We start from the raw sequence: 27,891 nt of genomic DNA on the forward strand, positions 1-27,891 counted from the left end.
GCCTCACGCGGCGCCGCGAGCGGGTCGGCCACCAGGGTGAGGACCTAGGATTGGGTGTGGTGGGAGAGGCGGCCGGGCAGGGATGTGTTGAGGAAGGGGCCGGGAGGTAGGGAGGGACGCGTAGCGCCATGACCTGAGGGTGGAACCGAAATGGGGTGTTTTCGAACTATCCTTGGTCACCGCTTCCCCGGCTGACCTTGAACCGGCCCGCGGCGGGGCAGAGGAGCAAGCGCTAGCTGTGGGCCCAGCACGACTCAGGGTGAAGACGTGGCTGCGAAGTGAAGCGAGGTCACGATAGCCTGGCCCCCGAGTGTTAGGTGTCGTGTTTGGGGGTGCGCAGGGCCACGGTCAGCAGTGCTGTCCGCCGGGTGGGACGGCGCATTCCCTCCCCTAGCCTTCCTGACCGAAACTCGCCGTGCAGTCCCCCTGCTTACCCGTCCTAGGGGCCCAGTACACCTGGATTGAACCGGCTCCGCTGAATCCTGCTGATCCAGCTTTCCCGGAAAGCACCTGATGGGTCATTTCTCTGAGTTCCCTGCACATGGTCCAGGGTTTCAGCCCCTTCCACCCGGCCTCTTGCAGCTGCCCAAAGGCTCTCCCTCTTTTCATCCTCCGTGCCGCTTTCCAACACCAATCAGGCTTTCTTGCAAAACTTGGCATTTCAATTAGTTCGCAAAGATTTCTTGAGTACCAAATATGTGGAAGTAGTTTTTCTTTGAGGAAAGCAAGATTTGGCTCCCAAGATTCATCATCTACTTAGAAAGATAAAACAAAAATACAAATAACTATAGTATAAGATAGGATATATTAGGTGATTGAGACAGAAATCTGAGAGTTCAAAGAAGATAAATGACCCTGACCCTTTATTTCCTGATGTGGATTCATCTGGGAGTGGATTGGAAACGAGTTTATAGGCTTGGCTGGAAACTTGCATAGTTTCTTTTCATGGCACTGGTGGGCATCTTAAGATTGATTTTGTGAGCCACGTTGGATGCTGTGTCTTCTCTGTATCCTCAGGACCCCGAAGAGCTCTAAGAAGAGAGGTCTTGGTAGCAGAACATGAAAAATGAAACCTCAGGTGAGGAAACTGGGAGGTTTTGCTCCTTGTCTTAGGTCTCTTTGGGTTGCAAATTACAGAAACTCAGTTCAAACTAGTAAAAAGGGGATTCATTTTGAGAATACTTGATAGGTCACGGAACCCAAGGAGAAGACTGCAGGTGTGCCTGTAAACTGGAACCAGGGGCCGGAACAAATTCAGGGCCCTCTTGTAACCCCTCGCCTCTACTTCTGTATATATTTATGTTTCATATTTTCTTGTCACTGCTGACTAGCTTTTTCTGCTCTCGGATGGCGTGACAAAATGTGACTGTCAAGGGCTCCCAAGTTTTCATTCCCTCAAGTGGAACCTCATGAGAAGAGACTGACCTCTTCTTGGTTCCACTTCCAAAATTCCAGGGTAAAGACTCTCATTGGTTCAGATGCCAATCAGCTTTGGCCAGGAAGTGAAGTCATTTTTTATAAATGTTCAGTTGTGGGTAAAGATTTTCCTTAAAAAGTGTGAAGTGTTGTTGGCAGATCTCAGGAGACAAAACAATAGCTGCCTGTCACTCACCTTGAAATACTGCTACTAAGAAAGCTACTTTATATAGAATAGTAAGCCTGGCCAGGCCTGGCTGTAATCCCTTTCTCCAAGAACTCCTCACCGCCCCCCCCCCCCAAACCTCGCTCCTTGGCCACAGCTGATTGGGCAAGAGGTGGAAACATGATTTAAGGTCATTAGGCTCTCAATGGCCAACAATCAATAGTGTTTTGAGAATTTCAAGTAGGAGACACAGAGACCAGGGCCAGTTAATTGTGGGTATTACATCAGTAAGTCCAGGAGGACTTGTCTGTACAGAGGAGAATTTTGAGAACGTTCTCTTGAGGGATGGAAAGACACAAGACTCATGTTCCCTGATGGCTTTAGAGAGCAGCCTTTGTTCCAGCATCATTCTCATTTGCAGTCACCTCCAGGCACGTGTCAGATGCCCTGCACACACAGAAAGTATAAATGTAATCTTGCTATTGGCCACTCTAAAGGTTCAAAATGGTATATCCAGGTTCTCTGTCTAGAGATCTCAAGGAGCAAGAGATAAAGATGAATAGCACCATCATTGTTCCTTCCATATCCAGCAGGCACACAAGTCTACTAACAAAAGAAATTTAAAAAAATAGAAATAAAATCTGATTGGTAGTGGGTCATAACCATAGTTGGAATCCAGAAGATGGTGCCAAATGTGCCTTATCCCGTTGGATTGTATAGCAGTGTATCTCATGGAGTCAGCCTCGGGTGGGTACTGATGGGTGCCTTTACCCCTAATTCCTTTTCCTCTTTCTACCCTCCTGCCCTCTCTACTGCCTACTGACTACATCTTGCAATAGCATTTGTGACGAAAGCCCAGGAGAATATTTTTCTGGCATTCTTTGTGGACTAGCTTGGGGAGACCATTATTCTTGGCTCCACTCCTTGAAGGGTCTTTCAGATTTTCATTTAAAAACTTCTGACAGATGAATGAATCTTTCCCTTGAGAATATTATTACCTCTTATGTCTTCCAGGTGCTGTAATGTCATAAGGTTGAGAAGGACTGGAGAGAAGGGGATATAGATTCTCCCTCCTTCCCTGGCTGTATCGTTACTCTGTGTAGCCTGCCTCCACTTTTTGATATTTGACTGCTGACAGCTTTTTAAAGCCTCACCTCTCCCTTTTCCCCTTACGCCCCACACCTGAACAAGCTGATGAGGAAGCCTGAATGTTCTCTCCTTTGACATCAGCAGGAGATTCAAACCACACAAGCCCATTCCCATGGGCATGTGGGAACCCACACCTTGGCCCCATCCCCTAACCACGATAAAAACCCAGGCCAGTCTTCTTTCCTTGCTCTCTTAAGCCATTTTGAACCTGCTTGAGAGGCCTGCCCTGCTCTCCCCAGAGACCTCAATTAAATAAATAATAATCTTTTTCATACTCTTGGTGTGTGTGGGTGTAGCATCATCAGTCTCAACATTGGCACCAAAGTTTGGGTGGGGTCCACCTGCCTCTGCAGGTGACTATAACAGTCCTTAGCTCTCTGGCTAACACTTTATCTCCCATGGTCCTCTGTGGTAACAGCCAATGCTGCAGGGCTCTGGTCGGTCTATCCATCTTGCTTGGTTCTGCTGCCCTTTGTCTGTTGCTGGAGAAGCAATTGTATTGTCTTGGACTGACCACTGAGTAGTATCATTTTGAGTACAGCCTCCTAGTTCTGCAAGAACTTTAAAAATGACCCTAACAAAGAAACTGGCTGGAATTTCTAGCATCTGGCTTCTGATTCCCTTTCTTTTCTTGGTTTGTTTCCTTTTTTGGGGGGGCCACATGGCACAGCATGCAGGATCTTAATTCCCCAACTAGGGATCGAACCTGCGCCCCCTGCAGTGGAAGCGCAGAGTCTTAACCACTGGACCGCCAGGGAAGTCCCTGATTCCCTTTCTCTTGGCTGGATGGGACCCAGTCAGTTTCTTAAACCTGTACTTGAGACCATGGGTACGATGGTATGAGGCCATAACCAAGAGTTTCATGCCTCAGGTCACAGACCTGTACCTTTTCCTTAAAATATCCAGTCCCCTTGACATCATCAAAACCATTTCTTATCCATTCCATTATCTTCCAGTGCTGTGGTCTTTATGCCTCCTCAGTGATACATAAAAGAGGACACATAAGTAAGAATATGTTTGTCTTTTTAGAAGTTACTCCAGGTTAAGGATGTGGCTGTGAAGGTCTCAAAGGATGAGTGGAAGCAGCTGATTCCTATTCAGAGAGCCCTTTACAGGGAGGTGATGCTGGAGAACTATCAGGATTTTGTTTCTTTGGGTGAGCATGACTTTCCTCAGTGACTCAGAATTTGCCATCCAGTGTGTGTGTAAAGAATATGGCCCTTCCTTTCTTACTGGGACAGAATTGTACATTTTTGAATAGATCCCCGGGAAGGATAAAAGAATGCTTTGTGAGTTTATATACTTTTTGTTGTTTGTTTGTGTTTAACTAGTGACATCCTAGTACTACTGGGATTTGGTAGATACCTCAAGGAGCTGCTTTAAAAATATATTGCCTGGGCTTCCCTGGTGGCGCAGTGGTTGGGAATCTGCCTGCCAATGCAGGGGACACGGGTTCGAGCCCTGGTCTGGGAGGATCCCACATGCCGCGGAGCAACTAGGCCCGTGAGCCACAATTACTGAACCTGCGCATCTGGAGCCTGTGCTCCACAACAAGAGAGGCTGCGATAGTGAGAGGCCCGCGCACCGCGATGAAGAGTGGCCCCCACTTGCCGCAACTAGAGAAAGCCCTCGCACAGAAACGAAAACCCAACACAGCCATAAATAAATAAATAAATAAATAATTAAAAAAATATATATATATTGCCTAGCAAAGTAGTAATGAAATCCTACCTCCTTACCAAGAGGTAAAGAACAGGTTCCTGTTGATGTCAAAACTCACTCAAAAGACATTAAAGGGACTTCCCTGGTGGTGCAGTGGTTAAGAATCCGCTTGCCAATGCAGGGGACACAGGTTCGATCCCTGGTCCGGGAAGATCCCACATGCCCCGGAGCAACTAAGCCCGCGTGCCACAGCTACTGAAGCCCGCACACCTCGAGCCCGTGCTCTGCAACAAGAGAAGCCACCGCAATGAGAAGCCCGCGCACCGCAACGAAGAGCAGCCCTCACTCACCGCAACTAGAGAAAGCCCACGTGCAGCAATGAAGACCAATGCAGCCAAAAAAAAAAAAGAAATTGAAATACAGTCATAAAGAACAACAATAATAAAAAAAAAGAACAACAATTAAGGAAAGGTAAGATATAGAGAAAACATACAGCATCTTGTAGGAAAAGGAACCACCTACAGTTTTTAAAGTGAGAGAGGAAAGCCTGAGATAATCCCAGAACTCCCTAGACCACAGTAATGGACCAAAAGAATGGCAAGCAGAACAGGACATCTGAACAGCATTAAGGAAGACTGCTGAGTCCAAGCCACAGAAGTTCCTAAGGCCAGGGACAAGAAAGTGCAGAAAAGTGGCCAAGGATGTGGCTGTCATGCCAGTGAAGTCTCATCATTCAGCCTGAGGGAAACCCTGGGCCAAGACTTTCCTTTTGATCTGGATGGAGTCTATAGGATAAGTGAAGGTTGGACTGAGACCCTAGCTTTAAGTAAAAAAAATTGTATCATATAAAACTGAAAATGGGTACCCTCTCTTCGGGAAATTGTCCTAAGGGGAAAAAAATCAGATAAATGTTTATCTCAGTTTTGCCTAAAATTGTGAAAAATGGACACAACATACATACTTTGTAATAGGCATTTAGATAAATGAATTGTATATCCATAATGGACTACAGTATAATATGGGCCTTGACAATGATGATATTTATAGGGTTAGAAAAACAGTAATGATATATTGTTAAGTGATACAAGCAGGATACAAAGTGATTGGAACTTGAGTACATTTACAACATATATCTATATGCATAGAAAAAGTCTGGAAGAATCTACACCAAAATTTTACCCCTAATTATCTTTGACTAGTAGGCTTGCGGTGGCTTTTCCTTTTCTCTTTTTTGCATTTCTCAATTATCTACAATGAATATAGAATATTTTAAAGTATTTTAAAAAGTGCAAAGAAGATGAGGAAACACATTTTAAAATGCATAGAGTGATTAGCATCAAATTTAGCGTAGTGTTTACCTCATGGGGGGAAAGGGGGGAGGGGATGAGGGAAGGGCTTCAATCTTAGCTTTAATGTTTATTCTTAAGTTAGATGGTAGGTTCATAGGTGTTTGTTTTAGTTTTTATGCCTTTTGTATGTCTTAAATATTTAATTATGCATTTAAAAACTAAGTATAGAAAATCAAGGCTTTATAAATGCCACTACTTGAAAATTTTAAAAGCCGAAGACATCATAATTTATCTTTTGAGAATTAAAAAAAATTTTATTGATGTTTTCAGTTTTGAGTGTTTTATATTAACTGTACAAAAGGTGAATTATATTTCTAAAACTCTTCCAGTTTGATCTGTAGTTTCATCAAATTCAGTACAGTTGCACAGAAGGATAATTAAGGGAATAAAATTTATTATTTAAAAAACTACCAAAGGACACAGGGTGTCTTCATCACCTTAGTTCCTTGAGGTGCAGAACCTTCTCCATATTCCACTCCTCTAGGCCGAGAATTTTCCCGAAACCCCCAGGAATACCAGTTCCATAGTGGGGAGGTTCCTAGATATTTATTGGGAAAAAGAAGGGAACTACTTCAAAAGATCTAATTCAGATTTTCTAGAAAGTCAGTCCTGACTTACCTTCAGAGAATAGAAATTAGTGTCTTATTCTAGAAATCAGCGTGTGCTTTCTGGACAGTTCCATCTTCCTCTCTAGAGAGTAAGGGGCTGTTATTAAACCCTGAGATGAATGAATTTCCATCCTAAACAGCCATTTCTCATTCTGTTCTTTGTGAACAGGACTTCTAGCCCCTAAACCTGATGTGATTTTCCAGTTGAAGAGAGGTGAAGAGCCGTGGAAACTTGATTTTCAGGTAGCGGAAGAGAAAGAAGTCCCAGGAGGTACTTCTCTAGGTATGTATGAGTCGGGCAGGTGGGACTGTGCTGGACAGTTCACTTAGATCCTGCTCCTTGGGGTCTCATAGGCCTGTGGGGATGGTCCCTGCCATACCGGGCCTTGGCCTGGAAAACCTGTCCCCCAGATCGAGACATGGCTTTCTTGTCACCTTTCTCAAGTTCTTGCTCAAATGTGCCACCTTCTCAGTCAGGCCTGCCCTGACCAGCCTAACTAAAAATGAACTCTCTCCATCCTTTTCCCGCCTCCAGCCCCTGCACGACCTAGCTCTTTTCCCAGCTCTGTCTTCCTAACATACTATATCTTTACTTCTTTATTTTGTTTATTGTCTGTCCACACCTACTCTCCAATTAAAATGTAAACTCCATGAGAGATTCTTGTTTTATATTGTTCATTACTGTATCCCCAGTGTTTTGAACAGTACCTGGTATGTAGCACACACTCAAATACTTGTCAGAGGAATGAATTAGTGGAGCTGTGCATAGCAAGGCCCTTCCTCTTGGTTTTTTTCTGAGGGTGGGTTGAGACCTATTTTTTTTTTTTTTTTTTTTTTGATGTGGACCATTTTTAAAGTCTTCATTAGAACCTGTTACAACACTGCTTCTGTTCCATGCCGTGGCTTTTTGGCCATGAGGCATGCAGGATCCCAGCTCCTCGACCAGGGATCAAACCCACAGCGCTGCACCGGAAGGTGAAGTCCCAACCACAGGACCACCAGGGAAGTTCCGAGACCTATGTTTATCTCAGCTCTGCTAACATTTCTTATCTTTCCTGCTTACCCTTTACCATATCTCCCTCCTCTTCCTCTAAAACACCGTTCATAGTCACTGACAGTTCCCTTGCTCAGGTGCTAGCCTGTCTCCCCACTTACTCTCTGCTGTTTACATTCATGGACACATAACAAACTGCCCGGTCATTTCTGTGCTTCTTTGTGTCTCTCCTATTTTTCTGCATCTGTATCTCCCTCTGAAATGCTCTTCTTTTGGCTGTTCATATGGTTACCTTGTCTTTCAGATCTCAGCTTAAATGTCGCTTCTAGATGACCATTCTTAAGGGTCCCTCTAATGAAGGCCCCACTCCAACTCCCATTCATTATTTCCTTCACTGTGCTTTTCACCGTCTGCTCTATTTTGTTTGTTTATTCTTTGTCTTCTGTCTGGTAGAATACAAGCATCACAAGGGGAGGTACCGTGTCTGTCTTGTTTATTAGAATCCCAGTGACTTTTTTTTTAATCTTCTTTTATGTATTTATTTATTTGGCCGTGACACCAAGGCATGTGGGATCTTTGTTCCCCAACCGGGGATCGAACCCGTGCCACCTGCATTGGAAACACAGAGTCTTAACTGCTGGACCACTAGGGAAGCCCCTAGAATCCCAGTGACTTTCACAAGCGCCTAGCACTTAGTAGGAACCTAGTAAATATCTATGAATGAATAACTGAAACTTTTTTAATGGACTAAATGCCCACCCTCCACTTCCAGTCTCTATTCCTCTCTTTTCCTCTGCCATTTTTCACCCTCTCCATGATGTCTTTCTCTTGAGGAGCTACCAATAAACCAGGCAATATTTTGTATTCGTTCTTTTCTTAACATATACAATGTTTTCTTTTTCACTGGCACTAAACCCAGTTATATCTCTGTTTTCTATTTGTTTTAGACCAGAAGGCTAGACTTGAGAGCCAGGACTCAACTCAAAGGCAGGATGTTTCTAAAAAAGTAAAGTCACGAGAGACATTAGTGGAAAAACTCAGAGAAGATGGTCCTCTGGGCCCTGTACTTGGCCCAGAAAACCCTGAGGGCACGATGAAGGAAAATCCTTCAGGGGAGACTTTGAAGAAATCCTCCCCCAAGGAAAAGGACTCCAGGCAAGGATCCACTCCTGCCAAGAAAACCAACAGTAAAGGGAGAAGCTTTGCAGCATATGTAGGAAGACCTTATTCAACCACTTGTCCCGCAGTTGCAGTCAGAGGACTCACACTGGATAGAAGCCCTACGATTGTAAAGAGTGCGGGAAAGCCTTCAGCTATCTGAGTAGTCTTAGAAACATCTGATGTCTCACTCTGGGAAGAACCCCTTTGAATGCAACGAATGTGGGAAAACTTTCTATGACCGATTAACCCTCACTGAACATCGGTGAACTCACACGGGAGAGAAGCCCTTTAAATGTAACAAGTTTGGCAAGGCTTTCTTTGTCCAATCCTCTTTTACACGACATCAGAGAACCCATATTGGAGAAAGGCCTTATGAGTGTACAGAATGTGGGACATCCTTTAGCCAGAAGAGCATCCTCGCCCGCCACCAGCTCACTCACAGCGGAGAGCAGCCCTCTGGGTGCAAGGGGTGCGGCAAAGCTCTGACTGCTCCTCGCTCCTCTGCCACAGGAGAGTCCACACCGGAGGGACTCCTTTTGGATGCTGTGAGTGTGGAAAAGTTTTCTTTGACCGCTCGTCCCTTAATCAGCATCAGAAGATTCATAGTGGAGACAAGCCCTATAAATGCACTGAATGTGGGAAACCCTTTCTCCAGAAAAGACAACTCATTCAACATCAGAGGGTGCACACTGGGGAGAAGCCCTACGAATGTGGTGTGTGTGGGAAAGTGTTCAGTTGCAAATCATCTATCATCCAGCATCAGCAACGTTATACCAAACGGGCTTCAGAATATCATAGAGGTGCTTCTGCCGACATGGGACCCCCATAGAGACTTAGGATGCTCTTATTCAAAATAACAAAGATTTCTGTCTGAGCACTTCTAACTACTGCTTATTCTCATGCCTCCATTTGGTACCAAGGTCTCAATAAATAGCCTCAATGGACTCTGCCATAGACTTCCCCCGGGATGCTTCAAATTGAAGATCATACTCTGAGGATCCCCAAATTGGTCATAAGTTCTCCAATCAATATGCTCTGTAAGTGTCTGAAGGGGACTCTAAGATAGGCATCATATATTTTATTCATTCATGCATGCATTTATTTTTTCTAGACTGACTACTCCATGAGACAGGAACTATTTCATATCTGTGCACTGCTGTGTCCCCAGTGTGGTGCCTGACACTTACTACATATTTCCCGAATGAATGAATACCTGTCTAGTCATGAAAACTTGAGTCCCAAATCTAATGCACTTTCTAGAACTAGAAACTTTAGTAAGAAAATAAACATCAAGCTAATATATTTAGCAATGCAAATACCTTCACTGTAGTTGTGCTATTAGCTCTTAATCCATTCTTCTTGGAGCTTCTTGGAGCTCTGATTTGGTTTATATGCTCTTGTTCTTCACTTTAGCTCCTCAGGACCTTCAGTTTCCCTGGAGTTTGCCTCTTTTGCCCTCTTACCTGACCTCTGGGCTCTGGTAGAGTAACCCATCACCCAACTATTCTTGTTTCTACCCAACTGCTCTTGCTTCTAGGGTAGTGGTTGTTTTTATCTTTAATCTCATTGGTACCTAAGATGCCTTAGCCTGGCTCTGTCATTCCATCAATACCCTGGACACAATACCTTCCCTTTCTCATCATATATTCACTCATAGCTGTTGAAGGGAAACACATTCATACCAGAAGTTCAAAGTTCAGTTGCAACAGCCAGCTGCAGCCATGGCAGCTGGGTGGGGTCCCAGGCTGAAGAAGTCAACCACAGTGAACCAGGAGATGCGGCCATGTCTAATCTCAAAGAATACCACAAAGCCAAAGTTAACTCCAGGCATAGCTCACCCACGAGGGGTCATCCTTCAGGACTAAAGCAGCGGACATGAGGATGTAACTGAAAGCAGGGCCACCATGTCCTATTAGACGTGATGTCCTTCTTGCCCTCAACATAAGTATCTGTGAAACCAAAATGAAGACTGTCCTATCTTCACCTACACAGTGGGGACATAGATTGGCTTCCTTACACCTGCATCTCTGAGAATCCCTGCTTAGTAATAAAGCAGCAATTCCAAATACCCTAGGATCAGCAGTTCAACTTACTGAGCCATACTATAGAACCTCATGCTAAAGTAACTTGCAATAGCTAAAGCATTGATAATGAGCAGTGGGTAATGCTTATTTTGGCAGAAGCTGTTAGTTGCCTAACTTGTAGTCATTCTTTTTGTCTTTAACAATAGAAAGTCTGAGTGTACTCTGAGCAGCAGAGTGCTCAACTATATTTCTCAGCCCCTCTTGCAGTGAGGTATGGCTAATGAAGCCAATGAAATACTGATATACCAATTACCAAACCAATGGTATATTGACATAATTGGAATTTGTTGGACAGAACTTCAGGAAAGGCACCTTAAAAGAGAGAGGGACAGGGACTTCCCTGGCGGTCCAGTGGTTAAGACTTCGCCTTCCAATGCAGGGGGTGCAAGTTCGATCCCTGGTTGGGGAGTTAAGATCCCACATGCCTCGCAGCCAAAAAACCAACACATAAGACAGAAGAAATACTGTAACAAATTCAATAAAGACTTTAAAAGATGGTCCACATCAAAAAAAAAAAAAAAAAGAAAGAAAGAAAGAGAGAGGGACAGCTAGGAAACTCCCTTTTGCCCTTGTCCTTCCCTTCTTTCTACCTGGAATGTGGACTTAATGGCTGGAATTCCAGCAGCCATCAGTGACTTTGAGGATATAAGCCATGCCTGAAGAATGGGAGAGGAAACAAACAGAAGACATCTGATTCCTTGATGATCTTATGGAGCCTCCATACCAGCCCTGGACTGCCTACTTCTGATCTTGAATGAGAGAGATTAAAGCCTTATGTATTTAACCACTGTATTCACAGCCAAAGGAAATTTCTATTAAACTTTTCAAAACAGTACATAGAGTCAACAGCAAAGGAACTAACTCTTCCACCCAGAGAGAATACCATCTCAGACCAGGACCAGAGGGGAGGCAGTGTACCTCCCTGTGAGGCTGGCCTGACCTCAGAATTGTAACAGACCACATCTTTTATAATCAGCTCTGGAGCGCTGATGCTTCCAGGGTTTTGCTAATTGTAGCAAAGTAGTGGTAACAGAGAAAGAGGTACATCTTTCCTGTCCCTATAGCCCAGCATAATTCTTTGCAAATCCTTCATAAGCATCTGGTAATTCAACCCTAGAATCCTTCAAATATCCTTTTGCAGGGCTGTTTTTCTTCAGGCCAATTCTCTGCCACTCTTACTTAAACAAACAAACAAACAAACAATTTATCCATACACAACTATCGTTTTTAAGTACACAGAGAATGAATTATAAATTAAACACATATAATCACACTCTTCGAAGTTGGCTAACTTGTTGCCAAGAGTCGGCTCCATATGTAGCTCTTGGCTGTTATTGAACCTGGTTGTGGTGAGGACCTAATGATCCTCCAGGTCTACTGCTTGTCTCTTTCTGTTTGGGGTGTGTGTGAGAGGGAGGGACATGGTGTGTCTTGGTGCAAAAGGATGACGTGGAGTTGGCTGAAAGTTGTTTCTCATCTAAAGGTCTGTTGGTTTCTCTCACCATGCAAATGCCGTTTCCCACTATTTCTTTCCCATTAACCCCCCAGCAGCGACCCTGCTAGGAAACGGGAATTTTCCCTTGAAAAGCCTCATTGATAAGTCTATCTGATAGAAGGATAAGATGGAGTAAGACCTCCTTCAATTGAATAAGTAACTTGATGAGTTTCAAAGAATCCATAATACTGTTATTATTTATTTGTTGTGGGTGAACAAAGCAAACATATACCAGCAAACAAACCAAGAATGGGCTGAAACCAACCCTGAATGTCCTGTCTGGACAAAGTTGGTGCAGGCCACTGTATTACTTGGTATCTCTTTGATGTAAACTGCCTAGATAGACCTCCAAGTCTCAGACACCTTCAAGTTCTTCAGTCTTCAGGATTGCCCCTCCCAAATTCCAGATTAAATGCCTAATCAGCATTTGTCAGGTTCCAGAAGTCTCTCCTGGTTGTTGCTTGTGAAGTCACCAGCCACCTTGGCTTCCTTCTGTGGCTCTTTGCTGGACTGCTGTTTGCAACTTCTCCTCTCCCATCAGGGTGACTCCTTCATTCTGATGAATGGTCAGAAATTTTATGTGCAAATTCTGCTACTCCATATTAGAGAATATACATTCCTTAAGCATCTGGCCGCTGACACTAAGGTATTTGCTTCCTTGAAACTCCTGGTGCTAGGACTAGAGATCCTCTATCATTCTCTCCCAATGTCTCCAGCTCCTCCTTACTTGAACTGAGTCTCAGGCTGGGCCTCAGCCTTACTCAGCTGGTCCTAACAACTGCTCCTACTTCCAGCATGAATCACACCGCTCATGCCCCCACAGTTCTCCCCTGAAACAATGAGGCCATTAGAGGGATGGGGGAGTCAGAGACCACGTTCCCAGTCTTTGCCCAAATTTCCTAGGAAGCAGAACTTGAGGCAAGAATTAAGAGCTGGTGCTTTATGAGGTACAAACCTAGGGCAGCAAGAGTGAAGAAAAGGAAGTGAAACAGGGAGGGATGGGAAGAAAAGCAAGGCAATCTATTCCCCATTGGCCACTGCCTCACAATGGGCTGAGAAGAGAGATGGTAGGTTATTCAGCAAGTGCATCTGCTTGGCTCTGCAAGCATTCTCCAGACAAGAGGGTGTGGAGAAAAGGGAACCCTCTTGCACTGTTGGTGGGAATGTAAATTGATACAGCCACTATGGAGAACAGTATGGAGGTTCCTTAAAAAACTAAAAATAGAACTACCATATGACCCAGCAATCCCATATATACTGGGCATATACCTAGAGAAAACCATAATTCAAAAAGACACATGCACCCCAATGTTCATTGCAGCACTATTTACAATAGCCAGGTCATGGAAGCAACCTAAATGCCCATCGACAGACGAATGGATGAAGATGTGGTACATATATACAATGGAATATTACTCAGCCATAAAAAGGAATGAAATTGGGTCATTTGTAGAGATGTGGATGGATCTAGAGACTGTCATACAGAGTGAAGTAAGTCAGAGAAAAACAAATATCGTATATTAACGCATATATGTGGAACCTAGAAAAATGGTACAGATGAACCAGTTAGCAGGGCAGAAATAGAGACACATTTGTAGAGAACGAATGTATGGACACCAAAGGGGAAAGTGGCGGGGAGGGGTGGTGGTAGTGGGATGAATTGGGAGATTGGGATTGACATATATACACTAATATGTATAAAATAGATAACTAATAAGAACCTGCTGTATAAATAAATAAAAAAAATAAAATTTAAAAATTAAAAAAAAAAAAAGAATTATCCAGACAGTCTACTTGGAGAAACCACGCCTTGGAGCAGGTGATGGGCAGAGAAGCAGAAGGATTTTATCTGATCAGATCCCTCCCATCTTCCTCGCATTTTCAGGTTGCATCATAGCCAGATCCCACAACCCATCGTGTGGCACATCAACAAGTCTGGGCGTGGTACCAGGAGCCAGGAACTTGCAGTGTGCAGTTATTTGGCCTGTGGCAAGCAAGGGGAGAGACTGGCCCGCCCAGGCCAATAACTGTCCCGCTGCAGGTGGTGCAGTCACAAGGCTGAGTGCGCTTCCAGGCTCTGGCAGCTGAGATGGAGCAAAGAGCTGAGGGTCTGTGCAGAGGCCCAGAGGTAACGTGACCAGGCACAGGACTCACGCCTGATTTATTCCCTTTGCTATTTCAATCCAAGCTCAATTTCCTGTCTCAAGTCTGCCTTCCTCTCTGACTGCCTGAGACCTTTAGTAACTCTCTCTTCTCTTGAATCTCATGTCCCTCAAACCTCCACCTGTTTGCCACCCAAACCCTTTCTTTACTTTTCGGTTTTTCCCTCTTCCATGGTTATTAACGGATTCCCTGTTTACCTCTCTTTACGTCAACTTTCACGTCAAAGTTCATGGCCTTTGATGGCACCGTAGCTTCTTGAGGAAGGCAAGGATGCTTTCCTGGCAGGTTGTTTTGGCAAACACAAAGACAGACTAGAAGGAAACAGGGACTCTCAAATTTAAACTTAGGAACTTTAATAAATTTAGGAAAGCTCAAGGTCAATCCACCCTTAAGAGACAATGGGGACTCACTGGGGACCAATGGGTTTTTAATCCCAAGGGGTTCCAACTCCTCTGTGCTGCTTTGTGACACCAATTTATGCACCTGGGCCAGCTGGTAGTGTCCGTTCAAACGTTGGGCCTGTGCAAATAAAAGCAGAGTTATAAAGGAAGTCCAGGTTTTCCAACAGCACACAAATGAGAGCCAAGAAAAGCAACGAGGGCCATATTAGTTGCAGGCATTTATTCCTTCTCTACAAGTACAGAGCATAGTCTCATACAGCTGTTGATCATCTAAGTACCAGTAAATACTCTAGTGATACTCCTTGCCCCATGGAGCTTAATCTGTGGTGCATGTGTGTTGGAGACACCTAGTAAACAAAATTAATAATCATATGTTAGCAAGTAATAAGTGCTATGGGGAAAAAAATAGTGTGGTCAGAGAAGGCTTCACAGGGAAGATGAACAAAGGCTGGGAGGAGGTGAGAGAGCAAGCCATGTGGGCATCTGGGGAAGGATATCCAGACAGGGGAACAAGCACAAAGGTTCCATAGTGGAAGCATGTTCACTTGACTGACAAGTGACAAAGAGGCCAGTGTCGCTGCAGCAGAACAAAGGAGGGGAAAGTAGTCGAAGATGAGATCAGAGAGTTAGTGGGTGTGGATAATACAGACTTTTTTTTTTCTGGCTGCACCACACAGACCCGGGCCATGGCAGTGAAAGCACCAAGTCCTGCCCACTGGACCACCAGGGAATTCCCAGTGATGCAGATTTTGAAGGGCTCTGCGGGCCACTGTAAAGACTTTGGCTTTTTTTCTGAGATAGGGGAGCACTGTGTTGAGACTAGAATATGCAGGGCAAGAGTAGGAGTGAGAGCAGTTAGCAGGCATTTGCAGCGATCCAGACAACAGATGATGGATGCTTAGACAAGTGTAGTAGCAGTGGAGGTGGTGAGACGTGGTCAGATTCTGCATAGATTTTGAGAGTATGGCCAACAGGATTTGGGGAGGAAGTGGATGTGGGTGGTGAGATAAAGAGAAGAATGGTGACTCCAAGGTGTTTGAACAGAGCAAATAGAGGGATGGAGTTGCCATTTACTGAGGTGGGGAAAACTACAGTGGGGGAGGAAAGACATCAAAAGTTCACTTCTGAACATGCTACATCAGCGATATTTATCGAACATCCAAGTAAAGAGGTTGAGGAGACAGCTCAAGGTCAGGGGAGAAGCCTAGGCTAGAGGGATAAATTGGGAGTTGACTAAATTTGGATGGTATTTAGAATATCTAGAATGAACAAGATCAGCAAGGAGTAAGTGTTGACTGGAAAAGAAACAAAGTCCAAGGATTGAGCCCTGGGATATTCCAACATTTAGTTCGTTCCCAAATGAGCAGCTTCAGCATCACTTAGGGACCTCTTAGAAATGCAATTTCTCAGGCCCACCTCAGACATCCTGAACAGGGGTGAAGTTCGGCACTATGGTTTCACAAGCTCTCCAGGTGATCCTGACCATGCTATAGTTTGACCACCATTGGTTTAGAGGCTAGGGAGAAGAGGAGGAAGAACTACTTAAGGAGACTGAGAAGGAGTGGCCAGTCAAGGAGGAAAACCAGAGTGTTCCCAGGAGGGACTAGTCCGTTTTATCAGCTACTGTTCATAGGTAAAGTGAAGAGGACTGAGAACTGCCCATTGATCTGGTAACGAAAGGGAATTTCATGGTGATAGTTGACAAAAGGAAGAAAGGTATTCCCAGGTGTTCCAGATATGTCAACTGGTGGTACCTTTCACACACTATTTTTTGAAAGAATACCTCCTGCTGATGGGGGGGGGGTGGAGAGGGGGGGTGTTGGTTCCCTCCAGCTTGAGCTGGCAGGGCTGCGTTCTCTATCACATGCACCCTCTCCTCCCAGCCCTAGCTGATTGGACCAAAATCAGCCAACCTAGAGATGAATTAGGAGATAAGCATAATTATCTGTATAGCAGAAACCCAGTATAATAGTGGCTTCTACAAAACAGGAGTTTACATCTCTCCCACATTAAAGCCCAAGCTCTGTTCCACCAAAATGTTAGGGGCTCAGTTCCTTCTGTTTTATTGGTTTGCCATTCCTAGGGTATTAACCTTGTCCACACCATCCGCAATGACTAGACTGCGTTCCAGCCAGCATGCAGGAGTTTCTTCTTCCCTTTAAGAATCACTTTGCTCTCATCCCCCTGGTAAGAGGTAGGGACGATGAGAGATGTCATTTTTACTCCAGGCAGCCTTAAGCCTAGCTAAAAGTTGGGGATTCTATTAGAGAAAGGACAAACAGACGTTGTGGCTTATACCCAAGCAGGGACAGTTACGTACTTTGATTTTCTTTCTTGGGAACTTGAGCTGGATAGCAAATTGGCCACTTTATTGTGGGAAGGAAGGTGAGAACATGCACCAGCCTGAAGATAACCCCACTCGCAGCTGACGTTTCCTAGAGCTCCTTGGGAGTTCGAAAGACCTTCATGTTCCAGGCACCTTAAGGTCAGCGGTACCAACTATTAACTAATAGCTTCTTGGGGACCGGACTGAGGTGCTTTCCGGGACTGAGATTCTGCTTTTCATTATTTCGAGGTGCAGCATGGAATAAACATCCCTGGTTACTTGAGGTAATCTCTGCCCCCCGACAATGGGTCGTGGAGGCGCAGTACAGGGGAAGCGACGTGGTGGGGTGAACATCCTTGGAACGCGGGCGCCTTCCCTCCGAGGGAGCACAGCAGCCAGGGAGGAATCCTGGGTGGGTAGCGGGGGCGCCGCCCTCTGCCAGTTACAGTTGCGGGGCGTGAATTTCCCTCTCGAGGCGGGGTTTGGCGCGGCCGAACACGTCCTCCGGGGTCGAAGCCCAGAGTACACACTGAGGAAGGGGCGGCCCCTGGAGCGTCCAGGAAAGAGCTCTCCGAGGGGCCGAGCACTCCTAAAGACCCAGCACGGCCGCGCGCCACCGCAGAGACGCAGGACCGGGGGCAGAGGCGGCCCCGCGGGGTCCTCTGGGAAGCGTCCTCCGGTAAGGCGCGCCGCGCCCTGCGGAGGATTCTGGGAGCTGTAGTTCATTAGCGAGTTCGGGCCGGCGCGACTCGGCCCAGCCGGCTCCTAGATGCCTTTGTCGCTAGCCGGGCCTCCACAGTGTTGTTCGCGAGGTCGAGCCTGGGCTCCGGGAGGGCTGAGCGCATGTCCTTCTGAGTCTGAGTGGCCGGAAGGAGGGCGGTGGAGGGCCCCCGGGTGGAGGACACGGGGCTGCCCAGCTATAGGGTCGCGCGCGTGTTCCCGGGCCTCGGGGCGGACTAGAGCTGTGGACCCCCGGCCCCTAGTGCGTTCGTCGCGCCATTCTCCCACGGTCGTCACTTGCGCCGGCGGGGAGGAAGTCGCCATGGAGCCTAAGGGCAGAGGTGAGAATTTCGGAGGGATGCCGCCTGCTGGAGAGAAAAGAGGAGAAAGGCTGCCCTCTGGCTGGGGCAAGCTCTGGAAGGACAAGCATCACTTCTCCGGGAGAGAGCCCATTCCTACCAGTTGGTCTCACGTTGGGGTTTAAGGGGAGCCCGCTACCTACATTGCCCTGCTGGTCTTTAGGATGAAGTATGCCTCTTGCACCCCCAAATCACCAGATCTGACAATTTGGCTTTTGATAATGACTTTCTTTTGTTCTCACAGGAACCTCATAAGGCGGTTATGGAGGAAGGAGACTATCATATTTGACCCATTTGGCAGATGGGGAAAGTGAGGATTCGAGAAGTCACAGGATTTGTTTAGAGTACTTGGATTTTTTTCCCCACAGGCCCATTGCTTTTCTGAGAAAGCCAGTTTTGTATCTGAAAAGCCAATGTTCAAAAAGAATTTAACTAGTCTTTCATCCTGTGAGCCTGGAATAGAACAGGAGTGACTCATTGAGGCACGGATTGACACACCGAGCCTTTGAGATTATTTTGACTACACTCAGCAGATGAGAAATGGAAATATGTATTTAAGTGTCCAGGATCTCGTAGCAGAGTTCTACTGGAGTTTAAGGGCAGAGGCGCATAGGAGGAACCTGAGGCAGCCATGGTCATGACTGTCTTGTATAAGAGATGTTGTGGGATTGTCCCTTGGTTCCCTGTGTTGACTCTTCTTAGGTGACAAGTAGTTGTGTGTGGCAGTTTCTGTGAGTGTACTGCAAGCAAGGGTAATCACTGTGGCTCCTATTTCCACTTGTAGGGTCACTTTCTGAGAATTCAGACCTTCCCCATGCTGGAAACCCAAAAGAAAATGGCCTGACCACTGTGCTGCTGACCCCTGCATCCCAGGTGGGTTTAAATTTCTTCTTTTTTTTTCTGTTCTCAGAACGTGAATATGGTTTCTAGCATTGTTATGGACTTGCTCAGCCGTGGTTCCTAGACCACTGGCTTCATCCTAATAAAATGATGAGCTTTGAACCTGATAGTAAATGCTCCTCACATGGACAGAACTTTCCCTCCTGGCATCACTTCTCTATCCGCTTAGTGCTAGATGCACACTTACAAGCTCTTCAGTGCTGTAATTGGCCTCCTGGCGAGATGCAAAGGAATAAAAGCCAGTTGCCTCTGCCTTGTGAAGTTTACTGAGGAAATGATATAGATAAGTAAAATAGTTAAACAGCAAGAAGAAATATATATATATATATTTTTTAATAGAGAAATTACTAGTACAGACAAGTCATAAAAGACCTTAGAAGAGGTTTTCCATCCTCTAGAGTATTTGGGGGTAAAATGCTGGGATAAAAGCTGCATTTTGGAAGACAAGAGAGAGTAGGTAGTTGGAAAATAGAATATAGGAATATTCCAAGAGGGAGAACAGCTTTGGCAAAAAGTCTCCAAGTGATGAGAGAGTCAGAGGTCTTCAGGGAGAAGGTGTGTCACTGTGGAGTGAGCTGGAGTGTGATGAGGGAAGTGTAGGCGTGTTGTAGCCAGACCACAGGAAAAATCCACACAGGATCTTATTCCAAAGGCAGATGAGGCCCCATGAAAGTTTTTAGAGGCCCAGCAAGACGAAGCATGCTGTGAATGATTGGAGAGAGAAGATTAGTCAAGATGCTTCTGTAGGACCTGGCCTAGGATACTGGCAGAATGGCAGACCCCGTGGTAAAGGCATTGGGACTGCCTGTCAACCTCAGACCTGCCTCACAGCATCCAGGTGCTGACAATCCATGCAAAACTCTAGGAAGAAACACCAGTACTGATTCTGATGTGAACTGGTAGATCTCTTTCAGAGGGAAGAGGAGAGAGAGTCAGTAGCATCTGCTGGACAGTGCGTGATTGGTCTGCCTGTGCCCTCAAGCCCCCCACATACTCACACTGAGCAGCAGCTCCTTAAATGAGTATGATTGCTGAGGTTTTCTCAGAACTAAAGTCTGAAAGGAACTGCTAGGTAGTCTGTTACTGCTGCGTTGTTTGTAAAGAAAAGAGACTGTACAAATTGCATGGCTTGTGTTGAGCACTCCTGAGGCATGTGGCCTTAAGGGACCATAACTTAAATAAAAAGGGAAGTGATTTCATAGTTCAAGTATTAGAAAAAGATTTAAATTATTTTGAGCAGGGGATTTTCAAAGTAGGTAGTTCTCTTAACTTTATGTCATGATGTGAATTATTTTACCACTTGGTTTTGGAGGATATGTATACATATATACGTGTGTGTGTATACATATATACATGTATATATGTATATACATATATATTCAGGGGCTATGGCAAAAGTGGTGTTTCAAAGAAAGCCATGACTGGTTCATTTGCTAGCATCCCAGGGACTGGTCTGTTTCAATGTGACTCCATTACATTGAAGTTGTATAGAAAAAATTTTTAATAGAGTTAGAACAATTATTAGACATTTGTTTTATCAGCAGTAAACCGATTCAGCTCTAGATTCAAAGGAGCATTACACACCCTGCTCACTCTCCCTACATTTTAGTAGATGATCTAAACTTTGTGCATGTCATCTAGGTTAAGGTAAGGTAAAGTAAACACTCCTGTAATGTTTTCAATGTTTGATACACTTCTCTTCCCCTCCCACCTCTGTTCCCAGGCACACTTTTATAGAACACCCCATTTAAACTTAATTCTTGTTCAAGTGTTTCACCTTCTTTTAATTCTTTGACAAATATTCACAGTGTTCCTGCTCTGTGCCAGAGACTAGGGCTGCTTCACTGAGCAAAATTAAACCTGGCCTCTACTCTCTTGGAGGTTAGCGTCTAATGGGACAGACAGACGTTAATCACAAAGTCCCCTTGATGTGTGCATAACCCAAGAGGAGGGAAGGAACATGGTGCTACCACCCAGAGAGTCAGGGAAGGCTTCCCTGAGGAGGTAACCCCTGAGCTGAGATCTGAAGTGTGAGTAGGATTAAGATAGCTGAAAGGATGGGGCAAGGGGAGAACATTCAGGGACAGGAAGCAATGCGTGTAAAGGGGCAGAAGGGAGGGAGTATGACATACATTTCAAGCAGCCAAAGGGCAGCCGGCAACTGGAGCACAGAGAATGCAGGAGGAGAAGTGTATGATGGGTTAGAGAGTAGATGGTGGAGGCGGGTGGGAGAGTGGTCAGACTGACTGGGGAGAAATGGCAAGAACACTTTCGGAACTCTGATAATTTGGGCTTGAAATACTGTTTTACAAATCTATATACTGTGACATGTGTAGCAAACATCTTAATTTTTAGAAAATATATTGGACTGATTTTATTCTCAAAGGAAAACGAGAGAGAAAAATAATTCATATTTCTTGAATCTCTTGTATTCTAAAACCATACCATAAAGAAAATACTTCATTCATAATTATATTTTCTCCACTTTCCCATATCCCATACTGGGAGATATCCCATATCTCCACTTTCCCATATCTCCACTATTGCCAAATAGTAAGGATTTCTGTAGTTCTATAATTTAACTTTTCACCACATAAACTAGTAACTTGGTACCTTCAGATTTTACCCTGCAGGTGTTCCTTCGCACTTGCAGGTTACATGCGATTCTGATGCGTGGAGGTAAGGAGCGAGTCTGTGACTCCAAATACACCAGAGAATCTTAGTATTGGAAGGGACGGTAGAGGTCGTTTTGTCTAACCTTCCTGTCCTTCCTGTCTTTCTCCTCTTATGCTGTCTGTTTGAGTCCTTCCCAGAGGCTTCTGGAAGGACGTCCCTTGGTGAGCACTTGATGTGTTCCGTTTTTCAGGAGTCGATGATCAGGGATATGGCTGAGGCTGTCACCCAGTGGGGGCAGCTGAACGCTCCTCAAGGAGATGTGCCTGAGAAGCATAGGAATCTGGTCTTGCTGGGTAAGCATCACCCCGGCCCACACCCAGTGTGGGAATTTACCCAGTGTGGTACCTTTGCTTCCTCAGTTCCTAGGAGCTCTGAGGTTCTTAGATTCAAAGATTCTTAATCCCTGTGTAAGGTCTGATGCGGGCAATTTCTTCTTTTTGTTTCTGGATATAAGTTTAAACCTTCTAGAGTTAGAAGTGGACACCTTTATATCGTAATTGCCTAGGTGGTAGCGTCCTTCTTCCCTACTCCCTGACCAAGGATGTTGAGACAAAGTTCTAATAAAAACACCTCTTAAGAGATGGGTGCTTATTCTTTTAATAGGGAGAGGTAAAAACAAGTCATTCAATTATTCTGAACTCAAATAGACCCCATATCAATCTTCCTACCTTCTTCTGAGCGCTTTTGAGGGAGAAATCCAGAACCGACCTTTCTCTCTCTTATACTGACTGTCTTTTCTAACGACCAAGGAGCTAGCACTGAGCTCTTTACCAGACTCCTTTTTCTTTCTCCACAAACAGGGCTTCCAATTTCCAAGCCTGATGTAATCTCTCGGTTGGAATGTGGGGAGGAGCTGGAGAGAGAAGTCTCAAAAGCAACTAGTCCAGGTGAGTGACTTTTGGAAACAGTGAACGTAAAACCCAGATGGTCAGTGGGAAAAAAAGTCTTTGCAGTGCTTGTGGAGGAGCCTTTCCAGATTTCGCTAGACCCATGGAAAGGTTGAAGTGAAGTGCCTTTCTCCTGGGCCATACTCCAGGTCTGTGGATGCTGATCTGTTATAGAGTCATAATTTTATTTTTTAGAAAGTCAGTACTTTCCACCCTTTCAAACCAATTCTTTTTCCCAAATAAGGTGAAATGAAATCAACATTTTAATGTTTGTTAATAATTTGTTTGGGTGCAAGGCTCTAAACAGGTTTTTTCATATGTGTTATTTTATCTCTGCAGGATAATGTGACTTTTTGTCTCAGAACAATGACTATAAATTGATCTCTGAGTCGTCCCTTGCCTTCTTCTCTAAGTGGAGGTAGCATAGCATAGTGGTTAAGAGTGCAGACTTTGGAACCACTCTTCCTGGGTTCAAAGCCAATCTGAACTACTTACTAGCTCTGTGAGCTTTAACAGATTAATTATTCTTTCTGTGACTCAAATTCCCCAACTGTAAAATGCGGGTAATGGTAGCACTTAACTCATAGGGTTGTTGTGAGGATCAAATGAAATAACCCAAGGGAATGCTTAGAACAGTACCTGGCTATATGCTAAGCAAATGATAGCTAATGATTAAGTCCTGCTAACTTTTCTTTTGAAAGATGTCGTGGATTTGAGCCTATCACTTCTGTCAAACTGGATACTGCAGTAGACTACCAGCTAATTATACTTTCTTTAGCTTTTAATTATACTTTCTTATCCTTGTCTAATTAGGCAGCATAATACTGCCAGATTTCCCACAGTGAGTTGTTTACTCTGCCAGTTCTGTATTCCTCTACCTGCCTTCAAGACCTACCTGCCTAGTCATTTTATCTTCTCTGTTCAACTTGAACCCTTAACACGAGACAGGCAAGTCTCTGACTATCCTCCGCTAACCATGTGTTTTCTGCAAATGTTTGGGGCTTCAATTCTTCCACTCCCCTTAGCTAAAAGTCCATTTGCCTTTAAGCTGTTTCTACCTATTTATCCTTAAAATCCTAGCCACTTCCTTGATTATGATACGTCATTGAGAATGTTATATTGTATTGATTTATTTCATGTAGAGTCATGGTTGGAATGGATATTAATGACCATTTAAGCCTAGAATATTTAAACATTTCTAGCAGTGCAGGGTTTTCCCCCAAACTCTTCCTAAGAAGCCTGGAATTTGGGGGGCAGGAGTCCTGACAGGTTGGGGACCAATCTGAGCATGTGGGAATTTGACCTTCCCCTCCCCACACACTACTTATTTTTTTGTAAAGGTTGGTTCTGTTTTGCTGTTTCCAATTTGCTCGGTGTGGCACGATCAGAGATGATCAGTTGCTTTTTAATTACTAATTGAATTTGTAGATCTGGACTACCTTGAATGCTAGCTTCTAGGATTTGTGTCTCACCTTGAGACAGTGGAACCAACAGAGATTTTTGTGTAAGAGGTAGGCTTTTAAAAGGTTAGTCTGCTAGCAGTGATTGGGACATACTGGAACAAGAAAAGATTGGTGGTAAGATCAGCTAGTGATGGACATTCTCAGGGCATGATGCTCTGGTGAGGTGGTGACAGTGGGCAATGCATGGGAGACCATCGTTTTCAGATCCCAGTCCAGTCTCCACCAGACCCTGTTTCTTATCTGCTATTTCCCCCATCACCTCTGTTTAGTCTTGTTCTGTTATTCTTTCTCATTTCCTCCCCTGCTGGATACAGGAATGTTGAGCACTGCTTTGCCCAGTCATCTTTCTTTTCTCATGCTCTCTCAAGGTTGCAGGACTATTTTTGAGAACTTACAAGTTCCTCAGTCCCCTGTAAGCATTTTTTGTTTGTTTTGTTATTTTCCTACCACAGCAATTATTTTTCTCTCAGTGTAGGAAATGATACATTGTATTTTTGTTTCTTTGAGACTGGGATACAGGACCGGAATGCAAGGAGCTAACTCCAGAGCAGGACATTTCTGAAGAAGAATCAGCCCCTGTTAACACCGGGGTGTTAATAGAGAGATTTCCAAAGGAAAGTTCCAGTGAATGTGAGGATTCTTTAGAGAGTCAGCAGGAAAACCATGAGAAACATTTAATACAAGAGGTTGTCCCTCAGAAGAAACCTTCTGGGGAGAGAAGTTACCAGTGTGATGGATTTGGAAGAAATTTTAGTCGGAGGACGTTACTTGTTCAGCAGCAAGGAGAACGACGGCACAATTGTGATTCACTTAAAAAGAACTTGAAACAAAATTCAGATCTAATGAAACATGAGAAAATTTGTGCAGAAAAGAAGCCTTGGAAGTGTAATGAGTGTGAAAAGGCCTTTAGTTACTACTCAGCTTTTGTCTTACATCAGAGAATTCACACAGGAGAAAAACCCTACGAATGTAATGAATGTGGTAAAGCCTTTAGTCAGAGCATACACCTTACTCTACACCAGAGAATTCATACGGGAGAGAAACCTTACAAATGTCACGAATGTGGGAAAGCCTTCAGTCACCGCTCAGCCCTTATTCGGCATCATATAATCCATACTGGGGAGAAACCCTATGAATGCAATGCATGTGGGAAGGCCTTTAATCAGAGTTCATACCTCACTCAACATCAGCGAATTCATACTGGAGAGAAACCTTATGAGTGTAATGAATGTGGGAAGGCCTTCAGCCAAAGCACATTCCTTACCCAGCATCAGGTCATTCACACTGGAGAAAAACCCTATAAGTGTAATGAATGCAGGAAAGCTTTTAGTGATCGTTCAGGCCTTATTCAGCACCAGAGAACTCATACTGGGGAGAGGCCTTATGAGTGTAATGAATGTGGGAAAGCCTTTGGCTACTGTTCAGCCCTGACTCAACACCAGAGAACTCACACTGGGGAGAAACCCTACAAATGCAATGATTGTGCCAAAGCCTTCAGTGACCGCTCAGCCCTTATTCGTCATCAGAGAACACACACTGGAGAGAAACCTTACAAGTGTAAGGATTGTGGAAAAGCTTTCAGCCAGAGCTCATCTCTTACAAAGCATCAGAAAACTCACACTGGAGAAAAACCTTATAAGTGTAAGGAATGTGGAAAAGCTTTCAGCCAGAGTTCATCCCTTTCTCAACATCAGAAAACTCATTCTGGAGGGAAAACCAAGGAATATGGAAAAGCCTTTAGTGAGCATTCAGCCTTTGGCCAGCAAAAGAGAATTCATACTGGATAAAGGTCATGTACCTGTAGTATATTCAGAACACATTTATTGAACAATTACTATACATGCTGTGAGGGCCACAAAGGAATTTAAGACTGTGTTACAAAAAAAGATTGAATTGAGAAGTCATTGTTGATATGGGACATAGCTTATTTAGAGTGTGAAAGAAGGGTTTTACATCTTTTAAAGTAACAGAGGACGTTGTGTATTTCCCTGGAGAGAGGGGAAAATTATTTCCAACACCCTAATGTGTGTGTAAGCTACCAAATCCTTGCAAGAGAAATAGGGTGTGCCATGATGGAAAGAGGCCATCTTGGCTGGGGTAGGTGGTCTCATAATGCTAAGGAGATGAAGTTTTGAAGGGATAAATGGTCCTTTTAGGCAAGTTGCAAGGGTGGAAATAAGAGGTTGGCAATTCACAGTGAACCTGTACAGGGTTGAGAGTGGTGGTGGAAGGGACGTTGTCTGTGGTCTTAAATACCAGAGCACTTAGGAGGTGGATAATAAGAATGGACAAAAAGAGCTGGGGGATGAACTCAGGAAATGTTGATTGAGATAACTACTCAAATGAGTACCAAGAACCAGCAAAAATATCAGTCAGGCTTGTTAGTTGGTCACAAAGTTTCCACCTTGAAGCCAAGGAATGTTGGCCTGGCAAGTCCACTTCTGCACTTTTGGTCTTTTAGACCATGTTCATTGAGAAGTTACCTACTAAGAATCACATTAACTCCAAGGGTCAAGACTGACAACCTAGCAAGGGAGACTACAGAAGGGACCTCTGATGCTTTCAACCTGTTTTAAGCTGAGTTACCTGAGAATGTGCATATTTATAAAAATTTGCCTCAGTTGTATGTAGTTTGTACCCTAGGCTTTTTCATACCATCGTTTAACTTAGCTGTAGACCTGAACTGACGCTGCATATTAGGTTGTAAACAACTTGAAAACACTAGAAATCCTTACCTTTCATCATTTTACTCTTGAATAGAGGCAGGTGACATCTTTATATTTGTTTTTTTTCACTGAAACTTTGAAGATTATTTTTGCAAATATTTTGAGTACTGTGTTTTTAGTGGTTACAAGTTTGACTGTAATGTCTTAGTGTGCATTTCTTTCAGTTTATCCTGCTTTCTGTGCTTCTTGAGGCTGTAGGTGTGTGTCTTTTGCCACATTTGGGGGATTCTCAGCCACCATTTCTTTGAATACATTTTCAGCCCCCACCCCCACCCCTTCTAACAAATGTTAGATCTTTAGTCTCACAGGTTCCTGAGACTCTGTTTACTTACTCTTTGGTACGTTTTTATCTTAGTCTGCATGGGTTGCCCTAGCAAAGTGCCATAGCCTGGGTGACTCAAACAACAGAGATTAATTTCTCACAGTTTTGGAGGCTGGAAGTCCAAGATCAATGTGTCGGCCTTGGTCTCTGATGAGGGCTGTCTTCCTGGCTTGCAGGTGGCTGCCTTCTTGCTGTGTCCTTACGTGGCCTTTTCTTGGTGCCTGAGCATGGAAAGAGAGAAAGCGCTTGCTGTCTTCCTCTTGTAAAACCACCAGTCCTATCCGCTTAGGAATCCAGCCTTATGACCTCATGTAGCCTTAATTTACTCTGAAAAACCCTATCTCCAAATACAGTCTCATTGGAAGTTAGCACTTCAACATATGAATTTTGGTGGGATACAATTCAGTCCATAGCATTTCAGTCCCTGGCCCCCAAATTCATGTTCTCACGTGCAAAATACATCCACTCCCTCCCAACAACCTCCAAAGTCTTAACTTATTGCAGCATCAACTCTAAAGTCAAGTTCAAAGTCTCATCTAAATATCACATAAATGAGATATGGGTGAGACTTGAAGTATCATTCATCCTGAGGCAAAATTCATGTCCAGCTGTGAACCTGTGACACCAGATAGGTGATGTGCTTCCAAAATTCGATTGTGGGACAGCATAAGGTAGACGTTCTCACTCCAAAAGGGAGAAGTAGGAAAGAAGGAAGGGGTGATGGATCCCAAGCAAGCCCAAAACCTAGCAAAGCAAACTCCATGAGATCTTCAGGTGAGGATAAACCTCTCTAGCATTGTGTCCCACCTTCCAGACCTGCTAGTGCAGCCATCCTGCTGCCAAGCTCTGCTGGGCAGCCCTTCC

General features: G+C 44.5%; 1 protein-coding gene and 1 pseudogene across 1 annotated transcript; both read left to right on the top strand.

Moving 5' to 3' along the window:
* LOC137778143 (zinc finger protein 2-like) lies at positions 1-11,424 on the top strand (annotated as a pseudogene).
* Positions 11,425-18,897: 7,473 nt separating this feature from the next.
* ZNF892 (zinc finger protein 892) lies at positions 18,898-26,781 on the top strand. Its single transcript, XM_068565138.1, has 4 exons — positions 18,898-18,926; positions 21,820-21,922; positions 22,430-22,516; positions 24,487-26,781. The coding sequence occupies exons 2-4, from the start codon at positions 21,826-21,828 to the stop codon at positions 25,764-25,766; spliced, it is 1,464 nt and encodes a 487-aa protein (XP_068421239.1). The 5' UTR covers positions 18,898-18,926; positions 21,820-21,825; the 3' UTR covers positions 25,767-26,781.
* The last annotated feature ends 1,110 nt before the right edge of the window (positions 26,782-27,891 follow it).

Source organism: Eschrichtius robustus, chromosome 15 (genome assembly GCF_028021215.1).
Source record: "Eschrichtius robustus isolate mEscRob2 chromosome 15, mEscRob2.pri, whole genome shotgun sequence".
In the NCBI taxonomy this organism is placed as follows: Eukaryota; Metazoa; Chordata; class Mammalia; order Artiodactyla; family Eschrichtiidae; genus Eschrichtius; species Eschrichtius robustus.

What these genes read in the sequence shown, in the direction of transcription:
- ZNF892 (XM_068565138.1), top strand. Translation starts at nt 21,826, where the DNA reads ATGATCAGGGATATGGCTGAGGCTGTCACCCAGTGGGGGCAGCTGAAC. An exon ending in TAGGAATCTGGTCTTGCTGG is followed by an intron (nt 21,923 to 22,429) that starts GTAAGCATCACC and finishes CTCCACAAACAG; the next exon opens with GGCTTCCAATTTCCAAGCCT. An exon ending in CTCAAAAGCAACTAGTCCAG is followed by an intron (nt 22,517 to 24,486) that starts GTGAGTGACTTT and finishes TGTTTCTTTGAG; the next exon opens with ACTGGGATACAGGACCGGAA.